Here is a 15480-nt window from a genome sequence, read left to right on the forward strand (position 1 = left end):
CGTGTACTGGCTTCAGCAGGGGGACACGTCTGGCAGTGCGGGATTTGAGTCCCTGGCGGCGCATTGCGTTACTGATAGTAGTCTTTGTTACTGTGGTCCCAGGTCTCTGTAGGTCATTAACTAGGTCCCCCCGTGTGGTTCTGGGATTTTTGTTCACAGTTCTTATCATTTTGACGCCACGGGGTGAGATCTTGCATGAAGCCCCAGATCGAGGGAGATTATCAGTGGTCTTGTATGTCTTCCATTTTCTAATAATTGCTCCCACAGTTGATTTCTTTACATCAAGTGTTTTACCTATTGGTAATTCAGTTTTACCAGCCTGGTGCAGGTCTAGAATTTTGTCTCTGGTGTCCTTCGACAGCTCTTTGGTCTTGGCCATAGTGTTTGGAGTGTGACCGACTGAGGTTGTTGACAGGTGTCTTTTATACCGATAATGAGTTAAAACAGGTGCCATTAATACAGGTAACGAGTGGAGCCTAGTTAGACCTCATTAGACCTCGTTAAAAGAAGTTAGACCTCTTTGACAGCCAGAAATCTTGCTTGTTTGTAGGTGACCAAATACCTATTTTCCACTCTAATTTGGAAATCTTTAAAAATCAAAATTTGATTTTCTGTTTTTTTTTCCACATTCTGTCTCTCATGGTTGAGGTTTACCCATGTTGACAATTACAGGCCTCTCTAATCTTTTCAAGTAGGAGAACTTGCACAATTGGTGGTTGACTAAATACTTATTTGCCCCACTGTATGTGATATGGAAGTGCCTTATTTTGGCACTTGCACTTGATCCAAAAAACTGATGTTTGCATTATTTTGATTTCAACAATATACAGTAGTTGTGCAATATAGGCACTTTTTTCATAACTTCAGTTCAAGTTTTTCTTATTTTTCACAGAATGTTTATTGGAAAACCTTGAAGTTGTTACATTTATCATTATTAAATTATCCAGTGGGGCATCACAATAGAATTAGCTATAATATGTTAAGCCCATTATCCCATATATCGGTATTGGTTTGATATCTGTATTGGAGTTTTTGGAGTATCAACATATCGATTATGAACAACTCTACTTACAATTTATGTGTGTGAAACTATCGGGCATGGCCATTAAATTAGTTTAAAGTGGCATAAAAAGTGGGATTAAAAGCATTAAATGAGATTTGCTGATACCTGTAGAAACCCTGTTGTTGTGTAATCATTTCAGCTTTGTCATTACACTGTGACTTTGCATGAGAACCATTATTTATCTTTGTATGAGAATGTAAGCCTGTTCTACTGCCACACTTTCATAAGTGCCACTATTTAGAACCAACATGTAATTTTAGCTTAAATGACTAGACAATTATGAGGTCAACAAATATTAAAAACACTTTTGACTTATTTATAGATAACTACCTGGCCATGGACGTAGCATGCACGCTGGTTTGCCCCAAAGCCAACCAAGAGGTCATCATCTCCAATCCCGACGGGGACGAGACGCAGAAATGCGAGAAATGTGAAGGCGACTGTCCGAAAGGTCCGTTTTTTTATTTTTATTTTTTTCCCCGACTCCAAATGTTTGGATTCCTCTCCTGTTAAGTTTTACTTGGGTTGTAATTGTTTCCTTGGCGTATTGTTGTGACTTGAATTGACAGTGTGTTATGGCCTGGGTATGGACAACCTTGGTGTCATGGACAACCACGGGGTCACCATGGTAACCTCTTCCAATGTGGAGCAGTTCAGCGCTTGTAAGAAGATTTTTGGAAGTCTAGCCTTCCTCCACCAGAGTTTCACTGGGTAGGTTTCGTTTTATTAGTCTCTTTGAATTATTCATGATAATAAAGACTTTTTTTTTTCCTGCGAAGGGATCCTGTGAGTAACACATCGGGCCTGACTCAGCACCAGCTGAGAGCCTTCAAGAACCTAGAGGAGATTACAGGTATGGAAACGTGGAGGATCAGGTGTCCGAAAATGAAATAAAAAGCCGAAATTTAAAAAAAAAAAAAGCAAAAGTTTTAGTTGATAAATGTTTCAATAATTAAATAAAAAAATATTAATAATAGAGATGACCGATCAATCGGGTCCGGTACGTCAATTTCAAAGTATCGGAATCGGCAAAAAAAATATCGGACATGCCTTTTTTAAAAATATTTTTTAATATATATATATATATATATATTTTTTTTAATTAAATTGTTTTCTAATTGTACTTAACGTTACAGACATAATATGTTACACTCATCCAGAGTCTTTAGTTTAGGCTTAAGGTAGGGTTATTAAATTTATCCAGATAACGGCGGTAATTAATTTTTTAAAAAATGCATCACGATAAAATATTTTACGCAATTAATGCATGCGCTGCACGGCCCACTCACGCATTGTCGCGCTCAATCTGCAATGGCGCCGTTTTACCTATATAGAGAGCTAAAAGGCAGTGTAAAATGAATAGAGTGAATTTTGGCAGCCTTTGGAGCCTTTTTGAAGTTGGCTAAAGCCTTACAATCCCTCTCCCTACGATTAGAAATATCGTGGGAAGAAGTAATTGATCTTTTTCTTAACAACCTATGTTATTTCCCAACGCAGAGAAGATATATCAATTGGTAGCACTACGCACAGTCATGGTTGCACATCCCATCATGCATTTGAGCATGGCTACAGTATCATTTACTGAAAGCTCAACAAATACACTAGATGACAATATTTAGTCACCATTTACAAAGTCACATTTAGCCTTTAAGAATTACAAGTCTTTCTATCCGTGGATCCCTCTCACAGAAAGAATGTTAATAATGTAAATGCCATCTTGAGGATATATTGTCATAATAAACAAATACAGTACTTACTACTTATGTACTGTATGTTGAATGTATATATTCGTCCGGTTTTTCTTCATTTTTTTCTTAATGCATTGCCAAAATGTATATCATCGGGAAAAATTATCGGGAATGATTGGAATCGAATCGGGAGCAAAAAAAAAAAGCAATCGGTTAATTAATAACAGTCGTTCCTATTGTTACAGCCTACAGCGATGAGCTATTTCCGACTTCAGTCCTCACTTTTATTTTCCCGCATCAATCCATGGAAGAAACATTTATTCATCATGATGAAACGAGCAAGTTATACAGCAGCCTTTAAAAGAAAAGTCTTATCTGTTTTGTTTTCTCCTGGGTTCTGTTAAGTTGGAGAAGTTGTCAAATCATATCATTACCGTACGTATTGTCAGTTTACGGTAATGTTTTGAACTAGCAATGGGCTATGCTTGTGCTGCGTTTCACCAGTCAGTAAAATGGCATTTCTGTATCTGTACACGGGCTCTGTTTTCTTGTATTATTCTATTTATTGGTGCTAAAATTAGGGTGCGCATTATACACGGGTATGATAATTTTCCCTAGATTTTACAAGTAAATTTGGGGTGCGCGTTATACACGGGTGCGCCTTATATTCGGGAAATTACAGGAGATTAATCGACTAAATGTAAAAATAGTCGGCTGACTAATCGGGAGTAAATTAGTCGTTTGGAACAGCACTAGTTGTACAGTGTACCAGAATATTTTTCCTCCACACCCTTCTCACCTTTTTAACCCCTGACCCATTTTCAAGCCTGAAATATTATAGATTTTTCAATCACTGGCAATATTTTATGTTTCGAATAACATATTTTAGCAAAAGACAACAATTGTGGCTTATTAGAGCCTCCAAGTCTTTAAGTCTGAGGTTCCCTTTGAAAAATATTTAAATATTGCCATGACATTTATAACACATTTTAATGTTTATTGAGAGTTGGATTGAAATGAGTTTAATCTCTCCTGTGTATTTTGTCTATCTTGATTGGACTTTGCTTCCTTTGAAAGGTTATTTATACATTGACTCCTGGCCACAAGACTGGACCGACCTGTCTGCCTTCGAGAACCTGAAGGTGATCCGCGGCAGGATGCTCTACAAGTAAGACTTTGTCCACGTCGACCGGTTTTCTTCAGAAAAGCGATCCTTTCTTTTGAGCTCCCATCCCCCCCAGGCGCGCATTTCAGTTGAGACACTGTCAGGGTTATAAAGGCTAATTATTAGCCAGCCCAGCTGCTTTAACTGGCAACACGCTGGCAGCCGGGACAAACCTAACAGTCATTTGCAAACAAGGACAAGCACAACGTGTTCAAACTGGGTCACGGCTCGCGTAAATAAATCGGCGGCAAGATCCGCTCGTGTGTTTTTTTTGTTTTTTGTTTTTTCTTCCTGGTTGACACGTGACCGAGTGTGTAAATGTTTTGGTTGTCGCTCTCTTCTACCTCTCTTCTACCAGAGGCGTGTTTTCCCTGGCTGTCCAAAACCTACGCATCCAGTCGCTGGGGTTGCGTTCGCTGCGGAGCATCAGCGGAGGTTTGATCCTGTTGCACAACAACTCTCAGCTGTGCTACACCGATTCCTTGCCCTGGAACAGCTTGCTCCATCCCACCCAAGGGCCCCATTACATAGTCAACCAAAACCAAGACCGCCAACGTTGTGGTGGGTACATACAGTATTAGAACTAGTGTTGCACCGATACTAGTATCGTTATTGCTACCAATAGAGCACTAAATTCCACGAGTGAAACACTCATTGAGATTTGCAGCCGCGAGATTGGACGTCTATCATGAATGAATCTTTTATCAAATTAAAAGTGGCTATTTTGATTGTCGATTCATAGTTTTTCGACATCATTTTTTTATTTTATTTAACTATTTTATTTTATTGGCGCTTCTTAGCTCATTGACTGCCATTGACGGCAATAGATATCTAATCCATCTTGACTTGAGCCAATGAAAACTGGATTGGACGTCTATTGCCGTCAACGGTATAAATGAGTTTAGTAGTAAATTTGGTCTTACTTCTTGATTTTCAAAATGTATATTCAATTAAAATAATTTTAAAAAAGGAGAAAATGGTTAATATTTTTTAAACATAAAAAAAAATCATTTAAAATATACATTTGAAAATATATATTATTAGTGCTGCAGCTATCGATTATTTAGGTAATCAGTTAATCTATTGAATTAGTTCAAGTAATCGGATTACAAATACTTAACCCATTGAATACATTTTAGGATATGTAAAACAAATAAACAAGTGTTTATGTTAGCTTGCTAAGATTACACTTTCAACTAAGCATTAAATGCGAATACAAAATTCCCAAGTGTTTCTTCAAACTATGCAAAATTGCACTTCCATTTAAGAATTAAAAAATTTGAGCTTAGCCTCAAACGGTATAAAAAATGTAAATAAATGAGGATCTAAGTACAACAAAAGAACAACTGGCTTATATGTAGCAAAAGTCCGCTAGCTTAAATGCTATGAAATGCTAACTTTTTTTTCTTTTTAACAATGCGCTAAACAAATTGTTCAAACACATGTACCCACAAAAAAAAGCAATACATATTTCTGAAATGAATAACAAATGCATAAACAAGCATATAAACTCAAGAAAAAACTTAGCTTATGTTGGTCTTAACAGGGAGCAGCTGGATTCAGCCATGTTAGACCAGCTATGGCATATTCACTGTTGCCACTAGAGGGCAGTGTATCCACCCAAATCAGTAAAACTGCAAACACTTTCACAACAACACCACTCGAATTAAACGAATCCTAGAGGAAGCAGAATTTGATTCAAAGCATTCTTCTCATCAAATTGCTTGAGTTGATCGATTATTCATTGCAGCACTAATTCTTGTTATTATAATACATACATATTTTTAATTGACGATTTGTAAAAACAGAACAGCAAATGTTTAAAAAAAAAAAAAAAAAAAGAATAAAATAAAAATAAAAAATTCTTAATTTTGAAAATTTGTTAATTTTTTAAATTAAAGCAAAACAATAGGGCTGCATTTTAGTAGTCGATTGATCGATGAACCAGTTCGAAAAATCAAGTAATCGGAATATAAAAAAATTGATGAGATTAAATAAATACTCTAACAGTATTAAAAAAATAAGTGATCTAAATATAACAAAAGAACAATTGGCTAACTTACATAGAAAAAGTCAGCTAGCTTAAATGCTATAAAATGCTTTTTTTTTTTTTTTTTTTTTTTTTTTTTTTTTTACAATGCTCTTAACAACTGGTTTGAACACACATTGCCACAAAAAACAGCTAAATATACAGTACCTATAAACTGAATTACAAATGCATTAAAAAAAAAACATTAGCTCAAACAAAAACTTAGCTTATGTTGGTCTTAACAGGGAGCAGGTGGATTGAGACATTTGAAATGAGTTATGTCATATTCACTGTTGCCACTAGAGGGCAGTGTATCCACCCTAATCAATAACATAAAATGCAAACGCTTTCAAAAGAAGCCATTACAACATACTTGAAGCAGCAAAATTAATTTGAATCTTTTTATCAAATCGAATTACTCGAGTTAATCGATTAGTCGTTAAAGCACTGCAAAACAACAAAACCAACCAAGGAAAAATAGTCAGGTTTTCTCTAATTTCTGTACTATAAACAGTAAATAACCTGCTATGCATATGAACTTATTGGTTAACTAGAAAATGGCAAAGGAATTGCTGATTAATCGACTATCAAAAGACTCCTTTGTGGCTGCAATAGTACACATCTCAGTGACACGTGGATTGCAGGAGGAAAGCGACAAAATTGCTCTTCTGTTTCAGAGGCGGAGGGGCGCGTTTGTCACCCGCTGTGCAAAGGTGGCTGTTGGGGGCCGGGGCCCGCCCAGTGCGTCTCCTGCAAGACTTTCCGGCGGGGCGCAGAGTGTGTGGAGCAGTGTCATCTCCATCAGGGGTGAGCTTCAAATGAAATTTTGTTCATCAAGTATTTCCATATGGCATAACAATAGCTATCTTGCAGGCCTGTCCGTGAATACATCGACGGATTCTCATGCATCGCCTGCCACGCCGAGTGTCGGCCTATCAATGGCTCGGTCACCTGTCATGGGCAGGTAAGATTTGAAAATAGTTGGAGAAATTGCGTGAGTGCCTAGCATCGTCAATGGTGCTAAAAGATTAGCCATAGACTTCACTATAAGTTGACGGGAAACGGGGCCGCTCCGTAGAGGGCCTATTTTCAAAAACTTAAAATTTAAATTTTTTCAAAACCAAAGCTGCTAGCGACCTAAAAGCAAAACAGGCACCTCCCTTAGGCATATATGAATCTCCATTAGCAGCGGCATTTAAAAAATTCAAAGTCATTCCCTAATAAAATCCTGATTATTTTTTAAATAAGTATAACAAAACTTAAAATGGCTATAAAATTCTCAGATTTTACGCTAGATGCAGAGATAATCACCTATATAAATAGGAATATCATATATGAGGAGCTTTGCAAAGCATTCACCACAAAAAAAAAAAAAAAGAACAAAAGTTAAGCTACGGCTGTATGTACTATGTGCGTTTGCAGGGTGCCGACCAGTGCAGTGAGTGCCAGAACTTCCAGGATGGAGAGTCCTGTGTGGAGCATTGTCCAAGCGGTGTGAAGGAAGACCAGCAGACAGTGTGGAAGTACAGCAACGCTACAGGACACTGTCTGCCTTGCAACACCAATTGCACTTTGTCGTGAGTGGACGCACCGAACACGCATGTGAAAAGGACAAATCTCACAATATGTGTTTTCCCTCATGCAGGTGCACTCAGATGGACGAAAGAGGCTGTCCAATCCATCCTAAAACAGGGTAAGATCATCATGCTTACTATCGGACCATTATCTAATGGGTATGTAACAAGTTCGAACATACTAAAACCACCTGACGAAGCTCATCCTGACTAATATTTTTTTACCCGTGCAACGTTACATCACCGTGCTTACATCATACTACTTCAGTCCTGCGTGACAGCCATAATAATAAAAAAAATTGGGCTCCAAAGATCGATGTTTATACTAGGGATGTGACAATATATCGAAATGGTGATGTATCCCAAAAGGTTGTCAGTATGCTCTCGCAAAGCAAAAGTCCGCTAGCTTAAATGCTACAAATGCTAAGGTTTACAACAGTTGGCCAGCATTTTTTTTACAATGCTCTGAACAAATTGTTCAAACTCATATTCCCACAAAAATCAGCTAAATATACATCTAAACTAAATAATGAATGCATAAACAAACATGTTAGCTCAAACAAAAACATAGCTTCTGTTGGTCTTAACAGGGAGCAGCTGGATTCAGCCATGTTAGACAAGTTATGTCATAGTCACCTTTGCCACTAGAGGGAAGTGCATCCACACAGATAAATAAAACTCGAAACTTTAAAAACAAACCGTACCGTTACAACGTCGCTCTAATTAACTGAATCGTTGAAGCAGCAAATTTTGACCTTCACAATTTGCCTAGAACCAGTTCACTAATTCTGAGTCAACCTTTTCTCTGTGTAGACCGGGTACGACCATCGCGGCCGCCGTGGGCGGCGTGGTGCTCTTCTTCATCCTTCTGGCGCTGCTGATTTTCTACCTGAGAAGACAAAAAAAGCTGAAAAAGAAGGAGACCCTCAGGAGGATTCTCCAGGAGCATGAAGTGTGTACCTTACAATGGCGTCGTCGCATTCGTAGTCCGAGAGGGTCTTCACTGATTTTTTGTTTTTAACAGCTGGTGGAACCTCTGACACCCAGTGGAGCGTCACCCAATCAGGCTCAGATGCGCATCCTCAAGGAGACGGAGTTAAAAAAGCTCCGCGTGCTCGGTGCTGGCGCTTTTGGGACGGTGTACAAGGTTTGACGTTGTTTGTTTTGATAATAGGGCTTCCACGAATAATTATCACGTTATTTGACAATTAGGTTGATTTATCGCTTAAAGACATTGTAAACCTAAAAATCGTCCAAATATTATTAACTTATTTAATATTTATTTATATTAATATGTAAATATCATAATTTTTTTCAGCCTCTTAATTCATTAATGTATAATTACATTTTTAATTTTTTTTTAATGACATTTTTAAAGAAGGAAAAGACATTAAAATTGTCCTTTTTTCTTTACTTTTAAAACTAACATTTTATTGAACAGTAAAGTTGATTTATTTACCTATGTTACAAATTAAATTGAAAATATGTATACAGTATTTTACTTTTTCTCTTTTTTTTTTGTAAACGAAGGAGATGAGTGCTTGATTTTTGAATAATTTTTTTTCTTGGTAGCCATTAGCATTAGCCAAGCTCAGGAAAAAATATATATTCGAAAAACGGCCATTTGAAGGTGTCGCAAGAGGTGTCTTCCAGTATTGAACTTGCAGGGTGCAGTTCTCGCGAGACTTCAAAGTATCTTGATTACTTGAATTTTGAATAAGTATTTTTTCCTTGGTAGCCGAGCCCAGGAAAAAAAAATCCAAAACAATCCCAAAAATAAATTACTCAGAAAAACAAAGTTGGGAAAAAAATGTATTCAAAAAACAAACCCCAAAATAAATTACTCAGAAGAACAGATTTGGGAAAAAATATTAAAATGACTTCCAAAATAAATTACTCAGAAAAACGGAGGGTTGAAAAAAAATTAATTTAAAAAAAAAAAAGCCCCCTCATTTATAAATTTTCATGTGAATGCAATACGCTTTCGTAGAGAAGAAAGTGTTTTCTTTTTTTAAATTACAATGTTTATTCATGAAATTAAAAAATGTTAATAAGCTATTATTAATGTTTCAGATTTAATAAAAACTAAATCTTAAAAGGAAAAACTGTAAACACCTCCTTTAATTTCTAGTTATTAATAAAATAAATAAACCCTGATTTCTCTATTACAAACAGTAAATAATGTGAATTATAAATGAACCGATTAGTCAACTAATTGCAGAAATAATCAATGATTAGTTAACTTTAAAATAACCCAACACGAACTCATGCCGATGATTCATTTTGACAGGGAGTATGGACTCCGGACGGGGAAAACGTGAAGATACCGGTGGCCATTAAGGTTTTACGGGAGAACACCTCCCCGAAAGCCAATAAAGAGATCCTCGATGTGAGTTTTTTTTTTAAACAATGACGACATGCGTTTTTGTGGAACTTGAGAAATAAAAGAGGTGAGTTTCCAGGAGGCGTACGTGATGGCGGGTGTGGCCAGCCCCTACGTGTGTCGCCTGCTGGGGATTTGTTTGACGTCCACGGTGCAGCTAGTCACTCAGCTCATGCCCTATGGCTGCCTTCTCGACTATGTCCGGGAAAACAAGGATCGCATCGGCTCGCAGTTCCTACTCAACTGGTGTGTCCAGATTGCCAAGGTGGGTCAACCAAGGTGGTCTTCAAGAGTGAAAAACAGGGTTTTGTAGCAATAAGATTTTAAGTTGCCTGAATTTATTATTATTTCTTAAATCTATATTGCCAAAGGTATCAAATTTGATTTAATTTCTGGACCTCATTGTGTTGTCGCACAGTGAACATTTTTTAATTAAACCTTATTGCGTTTAATCTCACTAGTTATTTTTGTTTTACCACAAGAACTGCATGTAATACTTAATCACAGGTAGGTATGGTAGCCAAAAATTTACTTAAGATTAGCGTTACTTCCAAATAATATTAATAAAGTAAAAGTAATCGTCCAAAAAATGTACTCAAGTACAAGTAAAACAGTATTTGGTGAAAAGAATACTCAAGTAATGTGTAACATTGTGAGTAACTGCATTTTTGTTGGATTTTTTTTTTTTTTTTAAACAATGGTATTTTTTTCCCTCAGCTCAAAATTATCTACATGGACTATTGTTATAATGATACTGTACAATAACCCATTAGATAACCATATTAAGCCAAAGGGAAAAAAAAAAAATCATCGAATTCCGACGAGAGAAAAAAAATTACATAAATGAAGCATTATCTGCCCAAACAGCATGACTGCCCTCCAGTGAAGAAAATAGTTCCAATAGGAATAGTGAAGAGTTCCTTCATAATTACCCTAATTTCCGGACTATAAGCCGCTACTTTTTTCCCTCATTTTGAATCCTGCGGCTTATACTCCAGTGCGGCTTATTTGTTGATTTATTTGGGTTAATGGGTAACACTTTACTTGACAGTGGCGTCATAAGACTGCCATAAGACAGTCGTGATTATGACATGACATTATCATGTCCATTAATGAATGCTTATGACAGATGTCATTAAGTGTCATCCGGCAAATTATGTCACTAAGTCCATTTATGTCCAGCTCGGATCTTTTACATCCATTCAAAAGGGAGACAATTTGCCGGATGATACAAAATTAAATCTGTCATAAGCATTCATTCATGCTCATGGCAGCGTCATGTCATAATTATAATGGTCTTATGACAGTCTGATGGTGCCACCTTCAAATAAAGTGTTACCAAATTCCATAACCAGCAATTGATGAAACAACTAGAACAGTAACTGAAGAAACAATTAGCACAGAACATGAATTTTGATTTGTTATTTACATCTGTAGCGCTGCAATGCACGCAAGGAGGCATGTTGGATGACAACAGTGTTGACAGCAGGTGGCAGCAGATGTTGACGGTCTCCCCAAGAGAACAGTGATGGCCAAATGAAGCTTCTTGAAGCAATGAGGTTTTGGAGCCATTTGGTTCAAAGCTTCATTCTGGTTCATTTAGTTTTATTACGGTCTTATGATGCCGCTGTCAAATAGTGTTACCGTTTGATATCTTTTGGTGTAAATATCCCATAATACAGTCAGGACAGCTGCGGCTTATCGTCCAGTGGGGCTTATCTATGAACAAATGTCGTTTTCATGTCAAATTTGGTGGGTGGCGGGTTATAGTCAGGTGCGCCTTATAGTGCAAAAATTACAGTACTATTTTGAAATTAAAAGGATTATATCTCCGGTTTTCTGCGGTTAATTGGTGCCAAATAAAAACTGGGAGATAGGTTAAAATCCGTGCTTTCGAGTCATGTTGAGGGCATAGCGCTATATAAAATACTTATAAAATAAAAATAAATAAAAAAATAATAATAATAAATAAAAATATTTTTTACGGTGCTTTAAAGACACCACTCGATTGTACAGGCTGTCATGAAGATAGAATGGCAAGCTTGCCTCTGATTGGTATAATGGAGTCATGTGATCATTGTTGCGACGTCTCATTGGTGAAATCGGTAGAGCTACTCTTGGCATCGCTAGCAAAAAAAAAAAATGAATGTAATATGTAGAATAAAGAGAAAAAACGACTTGCGGAGTCAGAGTAAGAGTAGCGTTTTTTTTTTTTCCCACAAATCTACTCAAGTAAAAAGTATAGCTTTGTAAAACTACTCTTAGAAGTACATTTTTCTCTAAAAGTTACTCAAGTAAATGTAACAGAATACATGTCACGCGTTACTACCCACCTCTATGCTTAATGTATCATTTATAATACAAATTAGAAAACATGCATTTTTTTAATATTTAAGGACCACATAAAGCTTTTAAATGTAAAAAACAGAACAAAACTATGTACTGTGTAATTTTTAGAATTTTTAAAACATGACTTTTTTTTTCAAATTATTTTTTAAACTTCAAAATATATCTACATTTAGTTTTTGATTTTAAAATGTATCTAGTTATTTATATATTCAAAGCTATATTTTAAGAATTTTTTAAAAGCAATACTTGGTATTTTTTCAATCTTTAAAATAATTTCATAACATTTGTGATATGTCCCCTGACAACGAGTTGAATGGCACCTCTTTTATATCTTGAGTGGTGTCTGTATCGCTTTCACAGGCACTAATTATCTTTGAGGAGGGTGGCAGGAACCCTGCCGCACAAAAAAACTACAAATGTGCTGACTGCTTTACGGCATAAGTCACTTCGTCCTTTCATTTTAAAGACTGAAGTCGATGCGAACGCTTTCGTGTGAATTGTGCAAAGGTGGCAGAGCAACAAAAGACAAAAACTTTTGTCCGAGTAGGGAAAAAAGGGAGGCTACCAGGGATAAAAGGATACTCAAGAATAAACATTTGCCTGGCTTTCACTCGCTGGCGTGACCCCCACCCATCCAAACCCGTCAGTGATGGTGGGGTTAGTCACACTGAGCCGGTTGCTAACCATCATATGCTATTGTTTAGCCGCAACTGGATTCATTACCTTATTAGTATTCATCTTTCACACAGCCGCTGGAAACAGAAATGTCGTTTAATCCATCTGCAGGCGACCGTGAGATCATGATTTTACGACACTGTGCGGGTGTGCGCCGGTCCTCCTGGGAAACGCAGTCTTCCTGAAGGCAAAACACTACCGCTTTTGTCCACTGATGTCGCGAAAATCGACCAAACCGAAAAGTTACCAAGTGTTGCTTTAACTTATTACAATTTTAAGTTGTATTTTTTTCAAATGTATCCTTAAATTAATGCATTCATTTTCTTTTTAAAAATGAATATTTTTATTGCCCATCACAAAATACATGCGGGCAACACTAATAATACAAATGGATGTCAAACGGGGGCTGCAAAATATTGTTTCTATCCCATGTTGGGCCATTATTGGCCCATGGGCCACAAGTTTAAAACCACTGTCCGAAAATAATCTAATACAAATATTTCAGGAATTTATAAAGAAAATCATAATTCATACATGAATTGTTTAAAAAAAAAAAAGTACAGTAAATATTCACTTTTTTAATGGTGATTAATGAGTTATACATGACTTTTTGGTGCCTCAATGATTCATATTGATTAAAGCGAATGCTTCATCCTACTCCTTTATAGGCAAATGGAATAAATTTTATGTTATTAATATTATTATTGTCTTGACTATTGTTGTTACGTGTCTCATTGAATTTGTCGAATTTTTTGTTTTTTTATGTCCAAAATAAACTTCTTTCACTGATTGATTATGGTGGATGCAGGGAATGAACTACCTGGAGGAAGTGCGCCTCGTCCACAGGGATCTGGCGGCCCGCAACGTTCTGGTGAAAAACCCCAACCACGTCAAGATCACGGACTTCGGCTTGGCGCGGTTGCTCGATATTGACGAGACAGAATATCACGCGGATGGGGGGAAGGTAAATATGCGTGGCGGGTTTTTATTCCTTTTGCTCCGAGTCATTCACTAACATTTTGGTGTTTAGGTGCCCATTAAATGGATGGCGCTGGAGTCCATCCTGCACCGAAAGTTCACGCATCAGAGTGACGTTTGGAGCTACGGTTGGTGTTGTTTCATTTGGGAAGAAATTCATCATCTTTTACTCGGGATGATCATTTTTACTTCTCAGGAGTGACGGTGTGGGAGCTTATGACGTTCGGCGCAAAACCCTACGACATGATCCCGGCTAGAGACATCCCGGATGTTCTGGAGGGCGGCGAGCGCCTGCCGCAACCCCTCATATGCACTATTGACGTCTATATGATCATGGTCAAATGTTAGTATTTGTTTTTATCATTCATTCAAGAAATGTTTAACTATAACAGGGGTGTCAAAGTCATCTTTTTCGCGAGACCTATTGTAGTTTAGGTTTCTTTCTGAGAGCCATTACGTAGCGCTGCTACAATAATGAAAAAATAATCCTCAAATTAATATTTTTATATGTTTTATTGATATATTAATATACAACGGGGAAAGTAATGTTTGTCATTATCTTAATTTGAAAAAGGAAAACATTAAAATGTTTGTTTTTCCTTGTTTTTTAATAGAAATTTTTAAAAATTGGAGGGGACTTTTTAATTAAACTTAAAATGAAAATAGTATTTTTTTTTCATGAAAAATATTTACATTAAAAACTATTTTTAAAAAACTACTGGACTTTTTGATGAAACTTAAAAGGAAAATACAGTATTTATTTATAGGAAAATTTTTAAATCTTGTAACGTTTTTCAAAAAAAAAGTTATTATACTTATTATAATATTTTTCAATTAATTTAACTTTTCAATAACTGGAAATACTGTCATGTATTTTTATTCATTCATTTTGTAATTAAAAAATATGAGGAACAACAGTGTAATTTAAAAAAAGGAAAACATTAAAATGTTTGTTTTTCTTTGTTTTTTTAACAGAAAAATTGTAAAAAATTTGGGGGGGCTTTTTAAACTTAAAATGAAAACAGTATTGTTTTTTTTTTTTTTTTTTTTATGAAAAATATTTATTTTACATTAAAAACTATTTTTAAAAAACTACTTGGATTTTTCGATGAAACTTAAAAGGAAAATACTGTATTTTTTATAGGAAAAATTTTAAATCTTGTAACGTTTTTCCCCCAAAAAAGGTATTATACTTATTATAATATTTTTAAATTAATTAAACGTTTCAATAACTGCAAATTCTGTCATGTATTTTTATTCATTCATTTTGTAATTAAAAAATACGAAGAACAACACAGCATAATATTAAAAAAGGAAACCATTAAGATGTTTTTTTCCTTTGTTTTTCATTTCATGTGTATTTACATTTTTAATAGAAAAATATTTTCGGAGCAGGGGACTTTTTAATGAAACTTAGAATAAAAATTCAGGATTGTTTTAAAAATAAAAAAAAGATATTTTAGTTTAAAAAAAGAATAAAACGGTAAATATGTTCAAAATTTTAGAAGAAAAATTAGTTTTTTTTTTTTTTGTTTTTTTTTTTGTTTTTTAAGTATTTGGTCATTTTTGTATTTGA

The 15480-nt window shown here is 35.7% G+C and overlaps 1 protein-coding gene across 1 annotated transcript in view; it reads left to right on the forward strand.

Annotated features, from left to right (window-relative positions):
• The window catches only part of erbb2 (erb-b2 receptor tyrosine kinase 2), a 48828-nt gene that overhangs the window by 21892 nt on the left and 11456 nt on the right, over positions 1 to 15480 (forward strand). The window contains exons 8-23 of the mRNA XM_057825720.1: positions 1386 to 1514; positions 1633 to 1774; positions 1843 to 1916; positions 3829 to 3919; positions 4275 to 4477; positions 6623 to 6752; positions 6819 to 6909; positions 7368 to 7522; positions 7591 to 7638; positions 8333 to 8471; positions 8544 to 8666; positions 9810 to 9908; positions 9982 to 10167; positions 13735 to 13890; positions 13957 to 14032; positions 14101 to 14247. Coding sequence (XP_057681703.1) covers positions 1386 to 1514; positions 1633 to 1774; positions 1843 to 1916; positions 3829 to 3919; positions 4275 to 4477; positions 6623 to 6752; positions 6819 to 6909; positions 7368 to 7522; positions 7591 to 7638; positions 8333 to 8471; positions 8544 to 8666; positions 9810 to 9908; positions 9982 to 10167; positions 13735 to 13890; positions 13957 to 14032; positions 14101 to 14247 — 1989 coding nt within the window. The remainder of the gene's footprint in view (positions 1 to 1385; positions 1515 to 1632; positions 1775 to 1842; positions 1917 to 3828; positions 3920 to 4274; positions 4478 to 6622; positions 6753 to 6818; positions 6910 to 7367; positions 7523 to 7590; positions 7639 to 8332; positions 8472 to 8543; positions 8667 to 9809; positions 9909 to 9981; positions 10168 to 13734; positions 13891 to 13956; positions 14033 to 14100; positions 14248 to 15480) is intronic.

This window comes from Corythoichthys intestinalis, chromosome 21 (assembly GCF_030265065.1).
Source record: "Corythoichthys intestinalis isolate RoL2023-P3 chromosome 21, ASM3026506v1, whole genome shotgun sequence".
NCBI classification, from domain to species: domain Eukaryota; kingdom Metazoa; phylum Chordata; class Actinopteri; order Syngnathiformes; family Syngnathidae; genus Corythoichthys; species Corythoichthys intestinalis.